This window comes from Scyliorhinus torazame, chromosome 7 (assembly GCF_047496885.1).
Source record: "Scyliorhinus torazame isolate Kashiwa2021f chromosome 7, sScyTor2.1, whole genome shotgun sequence".
NCBI classification, from domain to species: domain Eukaryota; kingdom Metazoa; phylum Chordata; class Chondrichthyes; order Carcharhiniformes; family Scyliorhinidae; genus Scyliorhinus; species Scyliorhinus torazame.
The window spans coordinates 292,158,939-292,176,361 of record NC_092713.1 but is presented as its reverse complement, the minus strand read 5'-3'; the positions used below and the strand labels follow the sequence as shown (position 1 = coordinate 292,176,361).

At 45.9% G+C, this 17,423-nt stretch overlaps 1 protein-coding gene across 1 annotated transcript in view; it reads left to right on the top strand.

Annotated features, from left to right (window-relative positions):
- Nucleotides 1-1,199: 1,199 nt before the first annotated feature.
- sparc (secreted protein, acidic, cysteine-rich (osteonectin)) overlaps nt 1,200-17,423 on the top strand; it is a 52,336-nt gene continuing 36,112 nt past the window's right edge. Inside the window, exons 1-2 of the mRNA XM_072512934.1 lie at nt 1,200-1,298; nt 11,796-11,896. Coding sequence (XP_072369035.1) covers nt 1,200-1,298; nt 11,796-11,896 — 200 coding nt within the window. The remainder of the gene's footprint in view (nt 1,299-11,795; nt 11,897-17,423) is intronic.

The window sequence follows — 17,423 nt, the reverse complement described above, 5'->3', positions numbered from 1 at the left end:
AGGACTTGTGGGAGGAAACCCGAGCCCTCGGAGGAAACCCACGCAAACACAGGGAGAACATGCCGACTCCGCACAGACAGTGACCCAAGCCGGGAATCGAACCCGAGTCCCTGGCGCTGTAAAGCAACAGTGCTAACCACTGTGCTACCGTGCTGTGGATGAGGACTATGAAAATACAGTCCATGGTTTTGTTCTAATCTGTTCATCCTTCATATTTTCTCTCCCTGATGAAAGGGCACAACTGGATTAAAGTGTCACATATATGTTTGACGGGTAGGCCTCAGATGTATGTGATATAGACCATATGTAAAAAAAGAAAATCAGTAGCCAGATTTTCTTTGATACAAACTAATTTGTACTCAGTAAGATTTACATTATAGTTTGTCAAGAAGTGCAAATTGCTGTTTCCAATTATTGGATGAAAAAAAACAGCTTTGTGCATTTGTAGTACTCGCATCCAAACTAGAAGGTTGTGAGTTCCACATTGAATTGATGAGGATGTAATGGTCTCTCTTGAATTCTCAGTTGGAGGAGAATATAAATGAGGCTGTGAGGAATTCCCAATATAAGACAGATGTTTTTGTGTTCTTTTGAATTCTTGAATTGAAAAGAGTACATTGTGTTAGTCTTGACCTCCGAGCAAAAGAGAAAGTTATTGCAATTGGATTGGACTGGATTTGTTTATTGTCACATGTACCGTGGTACGTGAAAAGTATTTTTCTGCATGCAGTTCAAACAGATCATTTAGTACATTAAACTACGTAATAGGGCACCACAAGGTACACAATGTAAATACATAGACATAGGCATCGGGTGAAGTATACAGGAGTGTAGTATTAATCAGATCAGTCCATATGAGGGTCGTTTAGGAGTCTGGCAACAGTGGGGAAGAAGCTATTTTTGAATCTGTTCGTGCGTGTTCTCAGACTTTTGTATCTCTTGCCCGATGGAAGAAGTTGGAAGAGTGAGTAATCCGGATGGGAGGGGTCTTTGATTATGCTGCCCGCTTTCCCAAGGCAGCGGGAGGTGGAGATAGAGTCAATGGATGGGAGGCGGGTTTCTGAGTGGAGGAATGCATATATTCGGATGATAAATACTAATGTGGATTGGTTGATTCTAAGTTGAAGACGATATGACAAAATAATTCATTACCCCTGATTATGGGTGGTTGTGAGGTCCAATTTAAAGGAGGATATGCAATGAAGGATCTCATCTGGCGGAGGGTGCTCAGCAGTGACTTTGACCTGAAGGAGATGTGCAGTGATGCTAACAGTGCTAGCAAGAGAAGATTGCAAAAGGTTAGCATTGGATTAGCTACAAGATCCCAAATAAAGTGAATTCTGAGTTGCCAGTGCTCTGCACTGCCAGCCAATTGGATAATAATTTGCTATTGTGTAGTGGGTGCTGTGCCAGGGTGATTCCCAGGCCCATACAGGCACCGTTGATGTGGAAGTGGCACATCATTTGTTGATGTGCACCCAACAAAGGCCGCTAGACAAAGCAGGAACAAAGAAAGGTGAAAGAGAAAGAAACGGATAAAGAACCAAAAGAAAAAAGTACTTAGCAGACAAACTTAAAGTTTGAGTTCTGTGACTTTTAATTATGAAATACACAAGTGGTTCGCCATCAGTCATTACCATTCTTACCTTGTTACATTGATCCCTCTATATTGCGACCATCAATTATCACACCTGGAGGGTGCTCTACCCTATCATTTTCAGAGTAAATTAGAGGATATTACTGACAAGTAGTGCGAATTGTGTATTATCCCCAAGGAACAAACACTCATAGTATGTTAAAATTGACTGCTTCCTTTGATAACGTTCATTAATTATTGTATGCTACTCATTTTTAAATCGCTAGGAGATTTGTGAAGCCAGATCTCATGAAGCATTGCAGTTTGAGATGAAGCAAAGGCTTATCTTTCCAAATGAGAGGGTGGCACAGTGGCACAGTGGTTAGCACTGCTGCCTTACAGTGCGGAGGACCTGGGTTCGATCCCGGCCCCGGGGTCACTGTTCGTCTGGAGTTTGCACATTCTCCCCATGTCTGTGTGGGTCTCACCCCTACAACCTAAAGATGTGCAGGGTAGAACAAAGAACAAAGAAAAGTACAGCACTGGAACAGGCCCTTCGGCCCTCCAAGCCTGTGCCGCCCATGTTGCCCAACTAAACTAAAATCTTCTGCATTTCCTGGGTCCGTATCCCTCTATTCCCATCCTATTCATGTATTTGTCAAGATGCCCCTTAAATGTCACTATCGTCCCTGCTTCCACCACCTCCTCCGGCAGCGAGTTCCAGGCACCCACTACCCTCTATGTAAAAAACGTGCCTCGTACATCTCTTCTAAACCTTGCCCCTCGCACCTTAAACCTATGCCCCCTAGTAATTGACCACTCTACCCTGGGGAAAAGCCTCTGACCATCCACTCTGTCTATGCCCCTCATAAATGGATTGGTAGGTGGATTGGACATGCTAAATTGCCCCTTAATTGGAGAAAAATAATTGGGTACACTAAAACTTAGTTTTAAAAATGTTTCCACATGAGAATAACAGTCAACACAAAATTTACAAATGTTAGCAATTCCGTTGCCCTACCATATACATCAGGCTTTACACCTATTCACTTCACTTTGTACGAAGTTTTACAACACCAGGTTAAAGTCCAACAGGTTTGTTTCGATGTCCACATCATGACTTCACTTTGTGTTCATGCTGTTGAATGGATGAGATGGTGTATGAAATCCCAAGTGCTCAGTGGGAGTTACTCTGTCCATTCCTTGCCCATATTAGTGTCTGTGGCCTTGTGCTTCCTCAAATTCCCCCTTAAAAGTATCCTCTATCAATCAGCAGAATTGAGTAATTCAGTTACTGTGTCCTTACAAAGATTTTACAATTACAAATGTTTTCCTGAGCATTGCATGAGATGTGAATCCAATAATGTTCAATGTCCTCTGTGCCTTGGCCAGAAATAGGAATCTGGTTCAGTCTTTAAATATTAGAGGGTTGAAAGAACTCACAGCGACGATAATCCTAAGACTCGATCAGAGATCTTGCAACAATAAGATAAGTTGCAATTCCTCTTTTCCCCTCCCTCTCCTCTCCGGAATGTTCTGACTCATGCTCGGGTACAATCTCATATTCTCATGAACTATCGCCAGGCACCATGACCAAATTATCATCCTTCATGTGACCTTGATAGCGTACCCATCAAATCTGATCCGTTTCTCAGTCAATATGACAAGTACTTCCCCAGAAAATGTCACTAAATATGAATCCGAAGGAGCAACATTGGATGATATGTCCTCACCCAAGGAGCAATGAGGTCAATTGCCAGATCCTGACCACTGCCCAGTAGAGGTCAATCAACTCAGCAGAGAACAGGAGATTTTGGTCTATGTGTCCTAACATTTCACTGTGGGATGCTTGTCCCAGTATTGAGAGAGCTCAGGCATTCATCGCTTGTGTTATCAGTTCACAAATCATGCCAGTTACTCTTGCCAGTTCGATGAAGGTAGGACATGTTTCATCTTAAGATGCCTTCGTGAAATAATATAAAGAAAGTGCTTGCGTGTGCCACAGGACTGTCTCGTTCACACAACATGACAACGGTTGTGCAAATAAGATACTGACACAAGAAGGTTGACAACCATGCATTAGCCCTGGTTTCACCATTACGTCTCGCAAACCTGATTCAAATAATTCTTTTAAACCATTATCTGCTTCGAGCCATGAAATTTAACTTATTTCTTTGTCAGTTTTGAAACTGACACTGCTTACTAGGCAATACTATTATTTTCTTTGATAAGTTTTTCCCAAGTAATCCAGATATATTTATCCTTACGCATTAGGTACATTTTCACATTCCAAGATGCACAGAGCTACAGAATACATAAGCATACAAGCATATAGGAAGGAATGCAGACAGCATGCAAAGAATGAAAAATGAATCAATGAACAGAGCAACACAAAAGGTTACAAAGAGGTGGTCAGAGACATAAGCAAAATGCTGTAGGATAACAAAATGGAATCACAGACCTGTCCAGTGATGCCTTCACCCTATCTTAATGTTAAAATACTCCTGTGAAAGACTTTAATGCTTAATACTTGTTGTTGAAATGTCGCCACAGTCCCAGAGAACCACAGGCTGCTCTCCCCTTTGAGAGCTGACTGGTGGTGGTTTAACCTGAGGGTCACCACACCCCAAATGAGAGGCAAGGTTGAGAAGGCGGGGCCTTCGCGGATAACCTCAGCCGGTACCAGAATTGAACCCACGCTGTTTCCATCGCTCTGCATCACGGATCAGCTGTTCAGCCAACTGAGCTCTAATATAACAGGACAGGCCTTTTTTTGTAGCATTGTGATTGAATTTATGGCAGCCACTCTTTACAATTCAACATGGACCTCAAAATGAGATTCAAAATCGAAAATAGCACAAGATGAGGCTTCTGACAAAAGTATAGAATCAAATTAATATATTTCACACTTCCGGTGACGGCGGGCGGGAGGCGGCCGCACAATGGAGGGCTCCCATTCTGGAACGGCATTTTCGGGGCTTTAAGCCCGGTCCCAGGGTCCAGGGAGGCGGCAAAAGCAGGGAGAAGGCACAGAGGCGGCAGAGTGAAGGCACAGTGAAGAAAAATGTCGAGGGTGAGCAAAAGAACGTCCGTAAGGAAAACAGCTGAAAGTCCGTCGGAGAGTGGAAAGGTCACCAAGGAAAATGGAGGCTGGAGCACCAGGGGAGGCCACATTGCTTACGGCTGAAGAAATAACTACGGTGATGGCTGCGGAATTCGAAAGGCAGTTTACAAAATACATGGAGACAACGAGGAAGGAGATGAGAGAGGTTTTGAGTGTGCTGGTGGAGGAGGCGATTTCCCCGGTGAGGACGGAGGTGGCGAGCACAGTGGCGGAGGTGCGAGAGCAAGGGGAGGCGCTGAAGGAAGTGGAGGAGACGTTATTGCAGCACGGTGATCAACTTGCCTCGATGGGGAAGGAGATGCGGAAGGTGATGGACATTAACAAGGATCTGCAAGGAAAAATGGAAGACCTGGAAAACAGATCCAGGCGACAGAATTTGAGGATTGTGGGGCTGCCCGAAGGAGTTGAAGGACCGAGGCCGACTGAGTATTTTGCCGCGATGCTGGCAAAACTATTGGGGGAGGGGGAAGATCCCTCCCGATATGAACTGGATCGGGCTCATCGGTCGTGGAGGCCTGTACCAAAGGCGAGTGAGCCGCCAATGGTAGTGACTCTGCTTCCAGAGGTACAGTGTGAAGGAGCAGGTCCTGAGCTGGGCCAAGCAGAAGCGGGTGGTGCAGTGGGCTGGAGCTGGTATACGTGTATACCAGGACTTTACGGTGGAGCTGGCGAGGAGGCGGGCTGCCTTCAACCGGGTGAAGAGGGCACTGTTCATTAGCAAGGTGCGGTGCGGCATTGTATATCCAGCGAAGCTGAGGGTGACTTACAAGCTCAGGGACTTTTATTTTGGAACGGCGGAAGCAACGGAGGAGTTTGCAAAGGCAGAAGGACTGTGGCAGAACTGAGAAATTGAGGAATGGCCATGTGCCGATGTAACCTCATGACTGTATTTTCTTCTTTTTTGTTTCACTGCGTGCGGGAGTATGTGCTAAAGGAGCCAGTGTTGTATATATTTCGACAAGGGAAGTGATGGGACTTTCACTCGAAATGAGGGTTCTTTGGGGTGTAGGTGGATATGCGGGGTTTGTGTGCTAAAAGGGGATTTCTGGGCTTTCCTAGGGCCGGGCAAGGGGGTAAGGGACCCGGGCGGGAGCCTCCACGCTGGCCGGTTTAAGCCGGCCAGTGAACGGGAGTGAGGTGGGGGGAGGGGCTGCGGCCATCGGAGCCTGGCAGAACAGGGTCCGAGTGGTCTAGCCGGGGTGGAAGGTTGGGGGGAAGGAACCGAGGTTGGGGGGAGGAGTTTTACAAGAGGCAGTGGACGGGAGGAGTTGGAGATTGGGGGGGGGGTACAACTCTTGGGTATCATGTACGGTACTCCTTCAGAGGTTGGAGGGTGTTGAGTGTAGGGGGGGATGGGGGAGTGGACTCTATAGGTCAATGGTGACTATGGGTGGTCCCGGGCTCCTTTTTCTTTTTCTCCTTTGTGTTTTTGTTGCCACCGTGGGAGGGTTTGTTTTATTGGATGCCTATATTGACAGGTGGGCAGTTGTTTGGGGTGGTGGGAGGATGGGATCGTTGGTCTTGGTTTTTTTTTGGGGGGGGGGGTTTGAAATTTTTAATTTAAAACACATTTGTAACATTTACAGAGAGAAAAAAAGGCCCTATGCAAAGAGCCTTAACATAGTGAAAACGAACAGTGGGAAAGAATAAACATGTTACTAAGGCACTTCCCCTTGTTGCTCATTGCAATCTCCCCAAAACACCCTAAGCAGTGCGCCCTCCAGCCCCCGCTCTCTGTCCTGGCTGAAAACAATCTTGGATAAAACATTACAGGACAGGATAATTTAACAAACTGCCGCCACACAAAAGCTCTGAGAGCCCAGAGTCCTTTAGTTCAAGTCCAGCTTCTTCTTTTAATAAAAGTCCACTCCTAGTCAGAGTAAGTTAGGTTAACAGACCGCCGCCACTGTACAGCAATGAAAAAACTAAGTGCCCGTTAGTTCAAGTCCAGCTTCTTATCTTTACTGAAAGCCCAAACCTGTTCTGGTGTCTCGAAGTAGTAATGGAGTTCCTCAAAAGTAACCCAAAGCTTCGCAGGATACAGCATTCCAAACCTCACCTCCTTTTTGATGAATCCTGCACGCCTCTTGGCCAGCTCCGTTCCCAAGTCCTGGTAGATGCGCACCTCGCAGTTCTCCCATCTGCTGCTCCTCTCCGCCTTGGCCCATCGCGGCACACGTTCCCTGTCAGCAAGCCGGTGAAAGCGGATCACCAAGGCCCTCGGTTGGTTGCCCATCCTGGGCTTCCTTGCGGGGGCTCTATGCGCCCCATCCAACTCCAGGGGTCGAGGGAAGGCCTCCAGTCCCATCAGCGCCTCGAGCATACCCATCACGTATGCACCCACATCCGATCCCTCACAGCCCACGGGGAGGCCAAATATCCTCAAGTTCTGCCTCCTGGCTCTGTTCCCCAGCTCTTCAAGCTGCTTCTGCAACCTCCTCTGGCGGGAGTTCAGCTCCTCCCCTCGTGCTCCAGCTCCGTTACCGTGTCCGCCTGGCTGGAGAGCTTCACCTCAACCTCCCTGAGCGTCTTCTATTGGACCGCCTGTGTCTCGACCATTCGGTCCATTACCGCTCTCATCGGGTCCAGCGTGTCCTTCTTCAGTTCGGCGAAGCAATTCCTGAAGAACTCCATCTGTTGCTCTCTTGGCCAGTGAGCCTCCGCTCCCTGGTCCCTGCCATCTGCCATGCTTCGCTGCCCGGTCTGGGGTCCCAGCTGCTCCCGCTTCGATCTTTGCCGCTCCACTCGACCACTTCTGGTCCAGCTGTCCATACCCCGGGGGGAAAGCCTCTTCCCTATCGTCCCCTCCACCAATTCAGGTCGGCAGGTCCTGGAAAAGTCCTTTGGAAAAGGTCCGTTTGCCCATCGTGGGCGGGAGCGATCCGACCTGCGACCTGCTTCCTCGAGGGCGCCACCGGAAGTCGATCGTTGGTATTGTTCAGGGGATTGATTTTGTATTTGTTACCGTTTACTGTTTGTGGGTGGGGTGTAAATTTTGAAGGAAAATGTGAAAATGGAGAATAAAAACATTAAAAAAATATATATATTTTTCATAGGATACAAAGAATTGTAACAATATATAGAAAAGGATATAATGAATCACAGGACCGAGAGACAGAAGGTGTCTATCAAGGATTGGAGAGCAGTTCATGGGATGTCAGAGCACAGAGGCTATCATGGTGAATCTGAGGATAGAAAGTAATTTCAGAGATTTTACATTAGAAATGGTGTGGTACATCAGAAGTAGATTTTTAAAAATTCATTCAAGGCTGTGCCCATCCCTAATTGCCTTTGAGGGGCAGTTAAGAGTCAACCACAACGTTGTGGGTCTGGAGTCTCATATAGGCCAAACTAGGTAAGGACGGCAGATTTCCTTCCCTGAAGGACATTAGTGAACCAGATAGGTTTTTCCAACAATCGACAATGGTTTCATGGTCATCCTTAGACTTTTAATTCCAGATATTTTGTTGAATTTAAATTCCATCACCTGCGATGGTGGGATTCGAACTCGGGTCCCCAGATCATTATCCTGGGTCTCTGGATTGTTAGTCTAGCGACAATACCACTATGCCACCTCCACCTTTCCTACTCCTATTTGGAGTAGGAAAATGATACCAGGGTGCAACAGGAGATGAGAGTAAGTATGGTGTATTAAAGTGCTGGAAGGCATGTTGTCTAAAGTGTACAGAAGATTCCGAATCCACTATAAGTTTGGCAGTGAAAGCAATAAGTATTTATTCTCACAAATTGTGGTGGAAATCTGGGTATGGGTGCTGGGTCAATCAAAAGTTTCAAACTATTGAATATTTTGTTAGGTATGCATATTGAGGGTTACGGAACAAATCAAAGTGACTAATTTGAGGTACACATCCGCCATGATAAAGCTGAATGGTGGAACTGACTCGAGCAGCTGAATGTCCTACTTTGTTCCATAGAACCATACTGATGTTATGGTGCTGAAAGAGGCCATTCAGTCCATCATGTCTGTGCTGGTCAAAAGAGAGAAAAAAGAAACTAGCTGCTCATTTTCATCCCACTTCCAGCACCCTGTCTATAGACTTGTGTAGCACAATCAATCAATCACGAGGCGAGAAGAGATGAAGTCAATCACTGGCTTTATTACGCAGACTTGTTCCCCAGCAGCTCGGTTACAGAATGCGGCTGCTGGGAGAACCCGGGTTCTTATACTCCACCTTACTGGGTGGAGCCAGTAGACGGCAGATCCAATCAGGACCCAGTGTCTGTCCACCAATAGCCTCTCGGCATCACTGGGTACCGTAATACCCCTAATACATACCACCACACCTTGCAGGTTACAGCACTTCAGATGCAGGTCCAGGTACCTTTAAATGAGTTGAGCATTTCAACCACAATCACGAGTGAATTCCAAATGCTCAGCCTCTGGGTGAAAATATTTTTCCTCATGACCCCTCTAACCTTGCTACCAATCACCTTAAACCTATGCCCCTGGTAATTGAACGCTCAGCTAGGGGAAACAAGTTTCTCCTGTTTACTCTACTTAAACCCCTCATTATTTTGTACACCTCACTTATGTCACTCCTTGGCTTCCTCTGTTCTAAGGATGTTCCTTAGAACAATGAGCAATGAGTAAAAATTGCAATTTTGGCAAAGGTATAAACTGAAAAAGGACATGAGTAGAACGATGCCAATAAGTAGGCTTTGAATGTGAACAGAATCGGTGCTTAGGGCAAAAACAGGCAGTGGGAACTGCATATACGCAAATTTCTAATTTTGGACATGAACCAACCCTGATCCTAAATGAACATGGTGCTTGGGTGTGAGAGTATAAAGAAACATTTACATATGTATAGCACCTTTCAACATATGAGAATATCTTTTGCTGTCAGTTAAGTATTTCTAAAGTGTCGTCACTGTTGTAATGTAGGAAATATTGGAAGCTGATTGCGCTAGTGGAGGCCAATTATCCCAGAACATCACTGCTCAAGATCCTTAGAATAGTCTCCTTGGCCCAATCATTTTTCGCCAATTTGTTAATGATTTCCACCAGAAGGACAGAATTGGGGATGTTTGCTGATGATGGACAATGTTCAGGCCATTTATGACTCCTCGGAAACTGGATCAGTCAGTGTTCATATGGAGCAAGACCTGGAGGAGGCCATTTGGCCCATCGAGTCTGCACCAACCCTCTGGGGCAATTTAGCATGGCCAATCCACCTAGCCTGCACATCTTTGGACTGTGGGAGGAAGCTGGAGCATCTGGCAGAAACCCACGGAGACACGGGGAGATTGTGCAAACTCCACACAGGCAGTCAACCGAGATCGGAATCAAACCCAGGTCCCCGGTGCTGTGCTAACCACTGTGCTGCCCCTAATCAAAACTTAGACTGATAAGTGGCAAGCAACACTCACACCACACGTGCCAGAAAACAACCATCTCCAACAAAGTGAATCTTACCACCTTCTGTTGATGTCAATGGCATTACTGTTGTTGAATCCCCCACTCTCAACATCTTGGCCATGACCATCGACCAGAAACCGAAACCCACGCAGACATGGGGAGAATGTGCAAACTCCACACGGACAGTGACCCAGGGCCGGGATTGCGAACTCAGGTCCTCAGCACCGCAGTCCCAGTGCTATCCACTGTGCCACATGCCGCCCACTACAGATAGGTTCTTGATTAATAAGGGGATCAGGGGTTATGGGGAGAAGGCAGTAGAATGGGGATGAGAAAAATATCAGCCATGATTGAATCGCGGAGCAGACCCGATGGGCCAAGTGGCCTAATTCTGCCCCTATGACTTATGGTCTGATGGCGGCTAGGGATTCTGTGGTAAGCAGCTCAGTTGATTGGCACCCCATCCATAGCCTTCAACATTCACTCCCTCACCAACAACAAACAGTGGCAGCTGTGCATTTCATCTTCGAGATGCACTTTAGGAACGCACTAAGGCTCCTTTGACAGCACCTTCCAAATCTGCAACCTCTACTACCCAGAAGTACAAGTGCAGCAGATGGCTGGGAACACAATGCCCTATGCTGCTCTTGCTCATGTATTTGCTTTGTTTGGCCTTTGTTCCACACTGTAACCAATCACTATTTGTCAATGTACTCTGTTGATTATTCTTTTTGTTGACTATGTACATACTGCATACATTCCCTTGGCCACAGAAAAATACTTTTCACTGTACTTCGGTACACGTGACAATAAATCAATCAATACCTTCAAGTTCTCCTCGAGGCCACACACCATCCTGGCTTAAAATATATCACTGTTCCTTCACTGTCACTGGGTCAAAATCCCAGAGCTCCCTTCCAAACAGCACTGTGGGTGTACCTGCAGTGCATGGACTGCAGCCGTTCAAGAAGGTGGCCCATCACCACCTTCACAAGGGTAATTCGGGATGGAAAATGAGAATGCTGGCCTAGCCAGCGACCTCCACATCCCTTGAGTAAATTCTTAAAAATACAGTCACCAAATTGTGCAGAGCAAGCATCCACAAACGGCGATGGGATGGTGTTCAGACAATCTGAGTTTTTATGTTAACTGAGGGGTAAATATTAGCCAGGCGACAGAGGGGAGAGCTCCCTTGCTCTTGTCAGTTTTAACATGGCCTGGATAATAAGTATACTCTGCTGACTGAGTTAGAACTATTGAGCAACTGCAAAGGCAGAAACAACACAGCAAAGATCCTGGAAACATTCAAGCCACATTTTGGAACCAAACTCTATTTTGTTACCAACAATAATTAGATGTGGGATATAATCCAACGTTTGATTTTAAACGGAAAGCCATATGTTTGTGAAAAGAAAATCCTACTTTTTCCCCCAGAAATGCACAAAGCAAATGGCACTTGCATGACATTCTTGAGGAGCTAATCTGTGAATTCCACAGCTGGAGCAATGCCGGAGCATGTCTATGGAGGGTGCAGCTGTATGCCACGTCTACTGAGATGAACTGTGATAATTGTCTGCACTCCCTTCATTGGGTCTCTTTAAATTTAAAATTTGGACCACGTACATATGCAGTTGCCACGTTTACAATTCTCCCCCCCCCCCCCCCCCCCAACCCCGGCATATAAAACAAATCCAGATGTTTTTTTTGTTATCCAGACATTGCCAGATAGCCAGCTGAGCCACAAAGAACCGATTACAGAAGAAACGGATGAGTTGTTAATAAATCCATACACGCTGATACCATTCACCACACAAGCGTAAGTGGAATCCGTTGAACAAAAATCGTTTTTCATGTTACAACGCAGATTTTGTTTTTGGCAATAGGGAGGTAAATCTGCCCGAAGGAAGCAGGGGATAGATTGTTCTGGTCTGTGGCAAAGGGTGCATTCCAATAGCAAACTATGCATTTGATTTTCCACCCAGAACAATTCGAAGGGGGAGGGAGAGACTGAGAGGGGGGTGGGGGGGAGGCGAGGGAGGAGAGCCAGCCCACCAGGGACATTGCTTCATTTCCTGCGAGCTTGCTCTAAAGAGGCAGCTCCTTCCAGTGCCTCAGTTAGCCTGGTGCTCTCTCACTGCCGGTCAAGTCTTCTGCTTTCCGAGGTACGACTGCGCTTTGTGTTCGCTATCTAAAGCTCTGTTCCTTTACAGCACTTCTGCAAATCGGGGATAAATCACTAACTGCAATGCTGAGGTTGCATCCTTTTATCCGCTGCTGAGCGTTTCCTGACAATCTGCTCTTTTGTTGGTGCTGAACGAGAATTTACTGTCACTCCCACTGACTGACAATGCGATGCTGTTTAGCAATGTTTAGACTGTTAACTGTTGAGACGTTTTATTCCCGTTATTGCTCCAGGGGTTGATTCTAAGGGATGTCCTTTGTTGTTTGTGGTGAGAGTGCGAGATTCTTTATCGCTTGCTGTGACCTTGGCTTTAGCATTTTAGTGTGTCCTGGGTGATCTAGACCTGGAGGCTGAGAAGTTTGTTGAAGGGTCTTTTTTTTCCTGAATGCACTTTTAATCGTGTTTCACCCTTAATGGATCCCGCTACCAAACAGGGGGGTTGATCCATTTTGATCCCATTTGGGGCGTGTTTGTTTCAGGAAAGAGGGGGGTTCTGCTTGTACTTTGTTACGGTTCAGACAGAGAGAGCCCCGGAGCAGTGAAAGTGATCCTGTCTGTTTCAGGGCGGGGTCCACGTGAGAAAGATGTGTGCTTGTGTAACTGAGATGAAGTTTCGTCTGTGACCGATCGGACAAAAGAATGGCAGAGACTGAACCCCTCCTCCTCCCCCTGGCAACAGTGAGACCACTCATTTGGTCTTTTCATTTTACGGAAGCTGTCTCTTGTAATTTAAACTTCTTTTGAAGTTTTGGGAATCGTTCAGGCGGCAAGAGTAACCGTGAGCCCCTGAACCGCGGGTCATTCTCGGTGTTAAACCAAATCTCTGTGTTTAAAAAAAAACCTAATGTTTGATAATCGATTTTTGTTAGCGGGTTTAACATGGAGCATTATTCAGATTTCTGTAAATGTGTGTTTATATTTAATTCAACCAATGCATTAAAAGAAAATCCTCCCTTTTATCATCTTCACAAAATGGAGAAATGTTAATCTGGGAACTTTGCAAGATAAGACATTTTTTTTCAACTGGGGGTAACCACTGAAGCATTTCTGCATGGAGCAGCAGTTTTTTAAAGGTACTATCTGCATTTTGTATGGGCTCACGGACAGGAGACGTGCATCATTGGTGGATCCTCTGGGTCGGAGACAGCTGGATGTCAGGAGGGCTTTTAAACATCTGCCCCGAATGATTCGCTTCCAAATCGGGGGTGGGCTGCTGTGATACGTCGACGTGAGGGAGATGGGAGGGGTGAGAAAGATGGGAAGAGAAGGGATGGAATCAGGACAGGAAGTCATTCGGTCCGTCGCTCCCGTGTCGGCTCTTTTAGTTTAACTTTCCTGCTCTGTTCACTGTTCCCCTGCCATCCGGCATCCTGGGCTTAAAAATAAAATGACCATTTCTTTTTGGCAATTACCGCCGAATCTGATTTTATCATCTTTACATGACAGTTTAATCTTCACCTTAACAAGAGGAAAAATGACCCTGATCGAACAGGTTCAAACTAACACAAAAGTTAATAGTGAGGCTGTAACACGCCAGAAAGATGCTCCATTTATTACAGATTAATATATTTTGGCGAGTATCCAGGTGTGCCCCAGGCTATATTAATACACTATAGCGCGGTAGCACAGTGGTTAGCACTATGGCTTCACAGCTCCAGGGTCTCAGGTTCAATTCCCGGCTTGGGTCACTGTCTGTGCGGAGTCTGCACGTCCTTCCTGTGTCTGCGTGGGTTTCCTCCGGGTGCTCCGGTTTCCTCCCACAAGTCCCGAAAGACGTGCTGTTAGGTGAATTGGACATTCTGAATTCTCCCTCTGTGTACCCGAACAGGTGCCGGAACGTGGCGACTAGGGGCTTTTCACAGTAACTTGATTGCAGTGTTAATGTAAGCCTATTTGTGGCAATAAAGATTATTAATTAATTATATATGGACATGCGGAGCTCGATAGGGAAAAGAGCAGTGTATACAATTCTCAAACTTTTTCCAAAGTTTCCTAACTTCTAATAAATTCTGTATTCTGTGCTTTACGGAAATTATTTACGGGGAAATCGCTGTTTTCATTTAACTAAACTCGCCTTTGACTCAGTGTTTAAAATGGCTCAAATTTCACCGAGATCCAGTAGCGAAGGAGGCACAATCTAATTTATTCCATTTGTGTGTTCAGTGTGTTTGTACAAGGTAAGGAGAAATCAATGACATTGCAAGGGTTAACTCAGGAGACACAGGAATTGGGGGGGGGGGGCAGTGGGATTCAGAATTACACAAGGCTGGTGTCCCAGGGACCAGGTCAGGACTATTAACAGTGACATTCCTTCCAAATTACCCCCTCTCTCTTTCTCTGGCTTCAGTGTTGAACACGGGAGCCCTGGGTTTTGGGAGAATCCTTAAAGGTCACAGAGCTGAATCCCCAAGCGGTGTGTGTGGATCTGGAGACGGTGCTCTCCAGCACAGTCCCGAATTGCAGGACAAGCAATGGGAAGATTTATTGTTGCTGAAATTCCAACAGGCAGATGGTTGCTGATGTTGGGGTTAAGCTATTTAAATTGAGGCCGTCATCTGCAGGAAGGAGCTGAACCACTGCTGAATTTAACTATCCGCTGCCAAATCCGCGCAGGGTTTATTTTTCATGTTGGCTTTGGGAGAGGCGAGGTGGGTCGGGATTAGGGTGTGGGTGGCCAAGGCCAGAGCACCAGGCGAGAAAGCGAGGCTTTCCCGTTTACAGGTCAGTACTTGCCTGTTTATGTAGACTAAGAATTCCAATGTATCTGCTTGTTCACTCCCAGTGCAGAATAGAAACATTTCTGCCATATCTGATACTGACACCACTGCTCTCATTTGAATCATGGAAAGAATCCCAAGTGAAACAATAGACCTGACAAGATGATCAATGCGTCCTGTGTGTGTGTGCATTCTGCGCTTCTGCACAATTCCAAAGATACTGAACAGTGTGATGGTACACAGATTGCTTCTTGTCCAAACACTTCCAGTTCAAATAAAGAGGGATGCTCGAACTTAAAATTCTCTGCGTCCTCAACTAATGTGGAGAAAAGTTTTTTTTTCAACAGTCTTTTCAACAGAATGGGAGACTGCCCTTGCCGTTCCACTCCTAAACTTAGTGCCCTGGGAACCGAGAGGGAGGAGACATATCCATGTTATCTTCAAATTGTTTAGTGCACCGGTCCCCACCCCCCTCCCAACACACACACACAAAACAGCTCAGTACAATGTCCAGGTTTGAGAAAGTCCTGGTGGATACAGGTCCTCCTCAGGGCCACTCAACAGCGGGACGTCAGAACCACAACCCAGATATCAGGGTCCATGATTCAGGAGGAATAGATTCTGGTTTTATCACCGATGCCGGTTCACATCACCTTCCCAACAAATGGAAACTTGGAAAAGGTTACATTTAATACCTGTAACATGCTTCTGCGGAGAAACCCACATAAATGTCATAATTTCAACCCCTCAAAAAATAGTGTTGTATTTAAGGCAACATGGATAAGTCTTGCGGGGGTGTATTCACCCTTTCCTACACCAATGTGTCTGCAATACACAGTACTTTCAAGCTCAATATTGATTACACTACTGATAATTACACCTACTTTTAACACAAATAACTGTGATAATCTTCGAAGGATGCAGTACAGCCTTGCAACTGAGATGGATTTATATAATTACACTGCACACTCCTCATTATTACATCATTAAAAATACAAAACATGCCTTCGGAGAGGATAGACAGATCATTAAAATTCCCAGCAGAAAATTGCACTCATTGTTTTAATGACTAGCAGTAATGTAACAGGATAAAATACTAATGGGCAGAATTCTAACGGCAATAATAAATACCGACCAGAATCACAGCATGTTTACAGCACAGAAGAATGCCATTCAGTCCATCATGTCTGTGTCAGCTCTCTGTAGGAGCAATTCAGGTCATCCTACCTATGGGTGGCATGGTAGCACAGTAGTTAGCACTGTGTCTTCACAGCTCCAAGGTCCCAGGTTCGATTCCCGGTTGGGTCACTGTGCAGAGTCTGCACGTTCTCCCCGTGTCTGCGTGGGTTTCTTCTGGGTGCTCCGGTTTCCTCCCACAGTCCAAAGATGTGCAGGTTAGGTGCATTGGCCATGCGAAATTGTCCTTGGAGTCCACAAAGGTTAGGAGGGGTTACTGGGTTACAGGGATGGGGTGGAAGTGTGGCCTTAAGTGGGGTGGTCTTTCCAAGGGTCGGTACAGGCTCGATCGGCCAAATGGCCTCCTTCTGCATTGTGAATTCTGTGTCCTATGTACCTCTGCGTATCCCGTCCCTCCCCACAACCTTTTCCCCATGACCCTGCAAATTCTTCTTCAGATAGTATCCAATTTCCCTTTGAAAGCCACGATTGAATCTGCCTTCACTGCACTCTCAGGCAATGCAATCCACATCCTAACCACGTAAACAAAGCTTTCTTTATGTTGCTATTGCTTCTTTTGCCAATCACCATAATTCTGTGTCTTCCAGTTCATGACCCTTTTGCCAACCAGAACACATTCTCCCTATCTGCTCCTTCCAGATCCGTCATCATTTTGAACATCGCCATCAAATATCTTTTCCACCTTCCCTACCAGAACCCAGCTGGGCCAATCGATAACTGAACTCTCTCATGGCTGGAACCATTCTAATAATTTTTTCTGCACACTCTTCAGTGCCTTCATATATTTTCCAACGTGTGGCGCCCAGAATTGGGCAGAACCCATCAGTACAAGCTGAACTAAAGTTTTATAGAGGTCCACCATAACTTTCTTGCTTTTGTATTTTGTGCCTCTATTTATAAAGTGCAGAATCCTGTATGCCTTATGAGCCACTTTCGTAACCTGCCCTGAAACCTTCACTGATCTGTCCACATACACCCCAAGACCCTCTGCTCTTACACCCTGTTTATTAGTGATTCCTTTATTTTATATTGCCTTTCCCCATTTGTTCTCCCAAAATAAATTACCTCACAATTCTCTGAACTAAATTGCACCTGCCACTTGTCCATCCACTGCACTAGCCTGTCCGTGACCTCTTCAAGTCTGTCATTATCCTCCTCGCAGTTCACAGTACTTCCCAAGTTTTATGTCATCCGCAAATTCTGACTTGCAAATCCATGCTGGTTTTCTTTAACTAATCCACATCAAG